Source organism: Podarcis pityusensis (genome assembly GCF_964106645.2).
Source record: "Podarcis pityusensis genome assembly, chromosome: 10".
In the NCBI taxonomy this organism is placed as follows: Eukaryota; Metazoa; Chordata; class Lepidosauria; order Squamata; family Lacertidae; genus Podarcis; species Podarcis pityusensis.
Window position 1 is genome coordinate 54,260,399 of NC_138035.1, and position 9,686 is coordinate 54,270,084.

General features: G+C 41.6%; 1 protein-coding gene across 1 annotated transcript in view; it reads right to left on the reverse strand.

Moving 5' to 3' along the window:
• The window catches only part of PPP1R3A (protein phosphatase 1 regulatory subunit 3A), a 30,509-nt gene extending 21,179 nt beyond the window's left edge, over window positions 1-9,330 (reverse strand). The window contains exon 1 of the mRNA XM_080971117.1: window positions 8,466-9,330. Coding sequence (XP_080827243.1) covers window positions 8,466-9,286 — 821 coding nt within the window. The 5' untranslated portion in view covers window positions 9,287-9,330. The remainder of the gene's footprint in view (window positions 1-8,465) is intronic.
• Window positions 9,331-9,686: the final 356 nt, after the last annotated feature.

The window sequence follows — 9,686 nt, forward strand, 5'->3', positions numbered from 1 at the left end:
CAGACACACAAATGGATGCAAATAAACAGGTAAGAGGCTTTTTGTGGTAGGCTAGGTGTGAGCTAGGAAGTCAAGGGTGAAGGGGCTCTCTTGATACTGAGCTCAGTCTTTGTTTCAACACACAAACCAACCTGGACACCACATTAAACCCCTCTGTCCTTTCTCCATTTACTTTTTCAGTGGTAGCTTCCTATTTGTGGAATACTCTTCTGAGGGAAGCACAGCAGGTGCCTTTGTTGTCTGTTTCTAGGCACCAGGCAAAGGCATTTTTATTTACAGCCAGGCATTTGGTCCTAATTTGAAGGGTAACTAGCTATATCTGTGGCCTCTTCTTATGTGCATCATTTTAAGTGGGGTGAGTAGGATTTGTACCATATATATTTCTATTTTGATTGTGCATGCAGCTTTGATGCACTTCAGTGTGAAAGGCAAATAATAATAAGAACAACAATATCAATAACAACAACAATAATGTTGTCAATTGGATATTATTTATGTGTCAGGCCCCAAAGAAGTTGCAAAAAGCAATATATTTCTTTTTACAATTTCGCTGCCAGAAGTGCCCAAACAATCGAGACTTCCCTAGCTGCCCAAAAATTACCGTGAATTTCTTAGCAGTAGCTGCTGGTCCAGTGTAAAGAATATTAAAGAGGATCTGAGAACAGCGAGAGTGTTGTTTTCTCAGTTGTCACCCTGTAAATGCAAAGCCCACCCTCACAGTAGCAGGGAACAGCTGCTCTGCTGGAAAAGACCATGTACTGGAAAAGACCGTGTACATCATCACTTCCTAATAATAGCAAAGGGCTTTAACCAAAGCCACAGGCTGATTGCAGGCTGCTCTTTCAATTTTGTGCTTGGAGCAAAAATCCGGAGCTATGTAAAGACGTATACTCTTTTTAACACATGTCTTTCTTTTGTCAAGAAAAAAGTTATTAATTGCTGGAGAGCAATCATTTAAAGGAAAACACAAGGCAAACAAGTTTTCTTAAACAGAGAGAAGATCAGCAGCTGTCGGCATTATCAAGTGAAGGCTTTGACAAGACGTACCCAAAGGTCTGTTAAAAACAAAAAACAAAAACCCAGCCTGCTTCTGCAAGATGAGCACCCCACGTTTCTGACTTATCCTAGCAAGGAAATTATATGCATTCACCTGTTTTCCAGCATCTTAACGTGCATCTTTTGTTTAAAATCAGATATTTGAGATTTTGTAGTTGATGTTTTTTTTCATTTGGCGAGGAGCAGACTGATGGCAGGAGAAAAGTCAAAAGTCAAAAGAGAATTAATAGCAACAGGGGTGCATTCACATGATAACATGACTGGGTGCTCTGTGCATGCATGACCCGACACTCAAAGGAACAGAGAGACAATTCAAAAAGTTAACTGAGATTCGCAGTACAGCCCTTGCAGGATTTAGCCACCTCTGAACACATGCAATCCTAGACACACTTACTTGGGAGCAATCAACATTTGACTCAATGGGTCTTACTCTTAGTAGATATGTATAGGTTGACTCGGTTGTTAACTCTCTGCATGTGAAACAAGTTATTTCACAGGAAAAAGTCTGGCTAACATTATTTGTTCTTTCATTCATTTATTTAAACATTGGTGTCCTGCCCTTCCGGTGAAAAAGCAGCACTCTGGGCACCTTGCGACATTACAAATTCATGAACGCAACGATATAAAACAAGCAAGCAAGGACAGAGGAACCAGCATAAACCAATCACAATGAGAATATCAGCTGCCAATTACACAAAAAAGCCTATTGTAATAAAACAGTCTTTAATAGCTAAACAACAAAAAATAAAACCCCCATGCCAAACATTTCAGGGCAAGGTATTCCATGACAGGGTTCAGCCACTGAGAAGTCCCTCTCTTGCCATCCTAGGTGGAACAAAGAGAGAGGAGCCTCTACTTCTGATGTTAGGGAACAGGCAGGTTGATAGGGAAGCAGAAGAATATGGAATATTGTAAGCCTTAGACCTATACTTTAGGTCCAAAGGTATCCTGGATCTAAGCCACTTAAAGGCTTTAATCACAAATGCTTTGAATTACAACCAGAAACATATTCGCAACCAGTTCTTCTCCCTAAGTTGGCAGGAGTGCCAACTTGAATAAAACATTGGGGGCAGGTAAGCCCCATCCCACATAATCAATCACATGACACGGCACACGCACACCATTTGAATGACAACGCCCATCAACTTGGGGGGGCAGTCCCCTCAAATATTTTATGGGGGAGGCTGAAGGGACCTTGGTTCCAAGGAGCTGGCTCCTAGGAATGACAGGTTTGCATATGCAAGCAGAATTCAATATGAGGTTTTATAGATGTAAGCTATTGGCAAGGTTGTATTATTTTCCTTTATTGTACAATTCCCAGTATTAGGTATCATCATTATTATCATCATCATCATCATCAGGTGATACACTCAGATTTGTGATCTCTCTCTCACATATATATAGTCATGCTGTAATCTTGGGATAATCTGTACCCCATACTTTTGCTAAATGTATGAATTAGTACTAAGGCTTTTACAGACACTGGGTTGTATCCGTTGTTACAGTACATACTCAGAGTAGACACACTGAAATGAATGAGCATGGCTAACAGGGCCAGTAATTTCAATGGGTCTACTCCAAGTAGAACTTAGTTGGGTTAGAACCCATCACTTTAATATTTCTAAACATTTCCACAGCTCTTTGCACTAGAAATGAGGTAGGTTTTTTTTTCTTAAAAGAAAGCAGACAGTTTCAGCAAATCAAAATCCTACATAATTGTCCAGATTTATATAAGAAATTCTACCTACATTGGCAACAACCACTGTTACATGCATATTTCAGTTGTGGTTCCTTGTGATAGAACACTCCAATAATAAAATATTTGGTCTCTCGTTTATCTTAGACCTATGATAGAATAGATCTAGTACTCCATCACGTATTATCTCTTTAAAAAAAAAGCCTTCACTAACATTTCAGATGCATCAACTTGGGCTCTAAAGAATTATATAACTAATATCTGACTATCTTAACACAGTGATGACAAAAATTATTGACTGTGCCTTTCTTTGAAAAAGAACAGATTACAAAATCAGATCATATGGTAAACTGAAAATGTGTGACTGTGATCCAGGAATGCGCCCTGCTTCCCTGGAGCTCTGAATGATGCAACAAACTCAGGAAAGATACTACTATGCGTTTTCATTATGTACACAGTAGAAGTGACTAGTTCAGGTAAGTAAAATAGGTAAGTACCCTTATCCTAAAGCAGTTAGAAGCAGCACCCCATAGCGATATGTTTTGTGCTAGTCTACTTCAGATATTTCTGCCGTCCCCTTCACTCCTTCATGAGAGGGAATTCTGGCCTCTGCCCCACCTCTCTGAACCATCCCACTGGCCTCAGCACCCCTGATAAGATTTCTCATGACTTCTGGCCATTTCTGCCCACTGCTAACATGGCCATGTCTCAGCCATTCTTGAAGGCCATGTAGAGCGACAGCCTTGTCAACCAATCCCTAGCCCAATACCAAAGCCAACCTGCTCACTTCCCATTTTCTATTTCAGTCTGCCAGCATCCATGGCTGATAACATTTCTGAGTATCACCAGACATGACTGAGACAAACTGATGATTCAGTTGTGTGGGGCCAAGGTATAGAAAGGGGGCACTCCAAGCTCCCAGGCACAGTGAGCTGCTTTATTATATGTTTATATTATTAATATTTTCTAATCGTATAGTTAAAGCTATGGTTTTCCCAGTAGTGCTGTATGGAAGTGAGAGCTGGACCATAAAGAAGGCTGATCGCCGAAGAATGGGTGCTTTTGAATTCTGGTGCTGGAGTAGACTCTTGAGAGTCCCATGGACTGCAAAAAGGTCAAACCTATCCATTCTTAAGCAAATCAGCCCTGAGTGCTCACTAGAAGGACAGATCATGAAGCTGAGGCTCCAATACTTTGGCCACCTCATGAGAAGAGAAGACTCCCTGGAAAAGACCCTGATGTTGGGAAAGATGGAGGGCACAAGGAGAAGGGGATGACAGAGGACGAGATGGTTGGACAGTGTTCTCAAAGCTACCAGCATGAGTTTGACCAAACTGCGGAAGGCAGTGGAAGACAGGAGTGTCTGGCATGCTCTGGTCCATGGGGTCACGAAGAGTCGGACACGACTTAACGACTAAACAACAACAATCGTATTACTGGGGGGTGGCAGCAGCCTCAGGAAAACAATGTGTACAGAACACATTGCAATATTGTCTCATTTATGTTCCCTACTATGGAGTGAGAAACATTAGTCTGAGAGAGACAGAATGACTTTCACAGCACCATCTAGATCAGGGGTAGGCAACCTAGGGCGCCCATGGGCCACAAGCGGCCCATGGGGGTTATTTAACTGGCCCACAAGCCACCCCCGAATTGAGCTGCCCATTCAGAGAGTCTCCACGCACTGCGCTAAATCAGATTACCAGAATGTTCATGCTCCACAAGCAGGAAGTTTGGGAGAGGGATACCTGGGTGCCATTGGCTTAATTGCTGTGACATCACCAATGGATAAAGCAAATTGGAGTCCAGGAGGTGACTTGTAAGTGTAATTGGGGAGATTTCAAAATTCTAATGTCAAGGTCTATTAATTACTTTTGTTACAGCAGGTATTTCTGTTCACTGCATATTTTTGAATGATACCTCATTGTTACAAGTGAAGCATTTTATTAAAAACACAGAGACACTAGTTCACAAAAATATGAAGATTCCTCTTGTCCAAAATATTGGGCCCTAATCTCTGTCTGGAAAATTTTTGTAAAAATTGTAAATTGTTCCAGGTAACGTTAGCAAACAATTTAAACTACATGGGGCAGGGAAGGAGAAAGAAAGGTAGTTTGAAGATACAGCCCAATAAACACTCTGTATTTTCTCTAAATGTATATGTGACTATATATAAAAATCTGCAACAGATTACATTTTACAATTAATACAGAAAAGGGGTTAACCAGGTTATCTGGAACTACAAATCATCATCATCATCATCATCATCCACCCATCTGACTGGGTTGCCCCAGCCACTCTGGGTGGCTTCCAGCAAAATATTAAAAACACACACAAAAATAATCAAAAAAACATGGTGATGGTGTCAGCCACACATCTCCCTTATTCCCATACAACCTTTGAGATGGGGCATTATTTTACGAGTAAAACCTTTGGATTGTGGACACCACACATGCCCTGCAACAAAGCACACACCACAGACTATCCTATTGGCTCTAGTGGAGTGCATCTTTCAAGGTTAATTTCTGCAGGTGGTGCAGCCAAAGAAAGAAACCCTGTGGGTACCAAGGAAGGTCTCTACAGATGCAGGTATGCCTATCTGTGCCACACGTGCAACCTTTGAAAGGAATATATGAGAGCACAAAGGAGCATCTGATGAGTTGGAGAGGTGCTGAGTGGTCGCCCTCCCCAAAAGCAGCATTTTTGCCACTTACCAGGATGGGCCACCAGGTGATTGAGAGGTCGGGGCTGGATGGGCACACCAATGGGAACGTTGCATGGATTCTGAGGTGTGGCTGGGCATTCCCAACCTCAGCACCACCATACACCTCTATTGCATCAGTAAGCACACCACCTGTTGCTGGGAGAGGGGCACTGCATCCCCCTGACACATACACCCCCTGATCTCCCCTCATGCAGTTGCGCCAGGCACTTTTCTCCCACCTTAGCTTTGATACTAGAAGTGAGCAAGGAATAGAGAAAAGTGTCTAAGCCACAGACTGAGGGGAAAGGAGGCAGGAAAGAGGATTTAGCACATCTTTCCTATGCGCTTCTTTTAGTGCTCAGTCAGATCCAACCACTTCCAATTGTTAGATAGAGAGATTATAGTCTTTCACCATAAATTAGTGACATGTCCTCCCTGGTGAGGTGTGCTTTTTTTCCTTGTTATTGTTATCGTTTTAGGAAGAATTTGAAAATGCTCCTTTGTGGCTGTTCCTGGCTACCTCGAAATCATTGGACAGAAAGAGGTTTTTAATTGCAGTCCCTTTTAGAAGTTTCTAACTGTAATTGTTTTTGGAATGTTTTAATCCATTTTAGAATATTTTTGTTTTGGGTTTTCGAATTATATATTTGTTGAATTGTATATCCTTGGGGAGGATGGGGAAGATATAAATTCAGTTAATAATAATAATAATAATAGTCACAGATTAACCAGGGCAACAACATACATGTTATATCAGTTCCACAGAAGAAGCCATCCTAATTCAGCAAAATCAGATTAAGATGAATACATTTGCCCCCCATCTGTGAACAAGGCAGGCAGGCACGTGGGGGAGAAAACCCTGCCACTGTCCTGCATAGTTCAACCCTTAAGACTTATTCAGTTGCGTCACAAATTGTCAGCCTTATATTTGAGTCCTTAGAATCATGACCAACTATATACAAATAGGTCATTGTTATCAAAATATCTCCTTAGGGTCAAAACTATTAAGGGAGCAGGTGCTGAGCTTAGTTTAGAGCTTACAGAAAACTCGTGATCAAATGCAGGTCTAACAGATGATTAAAGGCAGAATAGGTGTTATGCGTTTGGAGGTCAGGGCCAGGATCCAACAGAACTGCACAACTAGTTCCCCACACCCTAAAGGGCTTTGGACTCGTGTTTCATGCACATCCTCCTCACACCATACAAGTTGTGAGTCTAAGGGGATGTCCGAAAGCACTGCTTTGAAGCAGGGCTCTCAGTGGCACCTCTCTGTTGATATCCCGCTCGTGGGCTTCCTGTAGGCATGTGGCTGGTGGTTGTGAGAATGGGATGGTCAGGTCTGATCCAGCAAGGCTCTTCTTAATTGGATCTAATCTTATAAATCCAATCTGCACAATCCCACCACCAGACCTTGGCACTTTGGGTAATCGCTGAGCATCCCCACCTGTGGATGCCTTCTGCCAATTGGGCCTGCCTACCCACCTGTGCTCCCTTGGGCCCATTTTACCTTGTAAAATGGAAAAGCAGCCAAAACGATCACAGGGCATTGAACGACATTTGAAATGGTAGTTCCTTGTTACAGATCATGGCGCAACTGCTGCCCACTGCCACTAACTTGCCCAAAGAGGACCCACCAATGTTGCAGCAGCCCGCCAATGTCAAGAGCCCACTAGGCAAGTGGTTTGCAGCTCAGATATAGAGCCAGCTCTGATTGTGACCACAACAGGGCTAATGGATCATTGTGCAAAGTAAGCAACTCCGTGCATTATTTTATGCCATGGCAACAAAGCAAACCATCTATGTAACCAGAGCAGGCGGCATTACAGGCTACTTGTTTTAAACCTGCAAAAAGATAGCTGAGATCTCTGAGATAACGGAGATTGTTAGGGACCCAACATTTCATCTGCAATAAACATTTCTACACTTGTAGACTTGCGGTCAAAACATACACTGGTAACACATAGGAAACAGCAGAATCTAGATCAGGGGTACAGAACCTGTGGCCTTCCAGGTGCTGTTGGACTACAACTCCCAGCATGCTTAGCTATTGAGCCTACTTGTTGGGGCTGATAGGTGTCGGAGTCCAACAACTTCCAGAGGGCCACAGATTTCCCATCCCTGGCCTAGATGATGGTTAATAACAGAACAAAACAAAATTGATTATTGCTTTTCTCAGAGCAACCAAAACATAGATCTTTACATTGTGTGTTTTCTTTATGACTGAAATATAACAAAATCCTAAATACATTCCTCTATATTCCTCTCATGCATGAGTCAACAGCTGCAGACCTCTGAAGCAAACTTGGACCCCTAAGGATGCTGCTACCTGCCCCTTCACAAGTTACCAATCTAAAGGTGAAAGATAAGCTGGTCTCTGTGGCAACAGAACTTGGTGGCATAGCACACTAGATGGTCTTCCCACCTCTTCTCCCACCTCAAAGTGTCCCCTGGACAGACTAATTCTTTACCAGAGCTCTCTTATGACCAATATAATTGTTTTTAAAGGATTATGGGCCTTTAAAAACACTTCAAACATTTCCCAACTATCGCCAAAACCCATTTAAACTCTCAGGAGTATGCAACCACTATGCAGGTTTATTGCTAAATTTCTACAGTGAAATTAAATAGGAAGTGATCAAAGTCTAACTATGCTCGACATTTTAGGCATCAGGAATGAGCTGTTTCACCTGTAATGAACTGCTTCACCTATACTTAGTAGTTATGACTTTCATACTATTTTGGTAATACACTTAGGATGTAAGACTACGGTAATTACATTTCCCTCAAGTTAACCTCTCTGGAAATATATATATATATATATATATAATTATATACATTTTATTTAAAGTAGTATGGAAGCACAAAATTAACCACAGGGACAGATTTTGAAAAATTATTAACAGCATCTCCTTCTTTGAAGAGATAGGAACATCTTTTGGGGAAACTATCATTGAAAGAGGTTTTACAATACTTTTTTTAAAAGGAAAGAAGTGCAAGATGCAACCTCACCTGCTTGGTATTGTCTTTAAGCAGCCTTTGATATATTTGTCTGTAACACCTTCCTGGACTTTATCTGTAACTTCTCCCTGGGCTTTATTCTCTTCTGCTGGTGGCGCAGTTTCCTTTTTGTGGCAGATCAAAATATAATTACGATTGTCATTGTTTGCCCAAAATATTCCCACTGATGTCTCATAACGGATGCAAAATTCAACCTTAGCATCCTCTCTCTGATAAGGAGGAACCAATGAAATCTTGAACAAGAACTGGTCAGTCTCGCCATCACAAGAATTAGGCACATAATCTCCTAAGATGTCATAATATGTCTGCCAGTTGTCCAAAGACATTCGGACATAGACCAGCTTTTCGAAGGATACATTCAGAACACGGATGATGCCCTTCATACATGTTATCCCTGGCAGGAACTCGACAGACTCTAACCATACTTTCTGTGCACGCACTTTTTGCAAAAGCTCTTCTTGTGTGGCAGGCAGTATAAACAGTGGAGATAAATAGAATTCCTCCACAGGCACAACTTCATCTTCTAAGTCGTCATTTGGTAATGTAATTGGAACATCCCAGGTATCAAACTCCTTAACGGATACAAGGTCAAAACCAAATGCATCAGCAAATGAAACTTTTCTTGCAATGGTGGATGGGGTTTCTGCTTCCATTTCTTCAGAAGAATCTGAATTCCGCCTCCGGGGGCTGGGGGAGAAGCGGTGCTGCAGTGTAGCTTTAACATCTTCATCTTCTGAGAGAGAATCGCTTAAAGTGGGAACTTCTAATAAGTTCTCCCTACTAACCTGACCAGGTTCTTCAAAAGACTCCATTGGGTTCTCTGATATAAACTGAAAGAGACCCGTCTGAGTAGTGGCAGCTGATATTTGAGACCTGTGATTTGAAACAAGGATTAATATTACAGTTGACATTGCAGAAGGGACTCTGCTCTATTAATAGAAGCAATGGCTTTTTAACTATGCTTGCCTGTTCTCCAAAGGCCTTCAGTCTGATAGCATTACTGTGAAAACATCCATTTTGAAACAGATGTCAACCAGCCAACAACTTAAAACCTGAAACCACTTTCATCATGAAAGCAAACATAAAAGCATACGTATTCATAATATACTAAGTTGACATTCCAAGTGATAGAAAGCAACCATAGATTCCTGATCTGGGATGTTTATTTTGTCAACTTGAGGATTCCTATATTGTATGAGATTTCTATGTTAT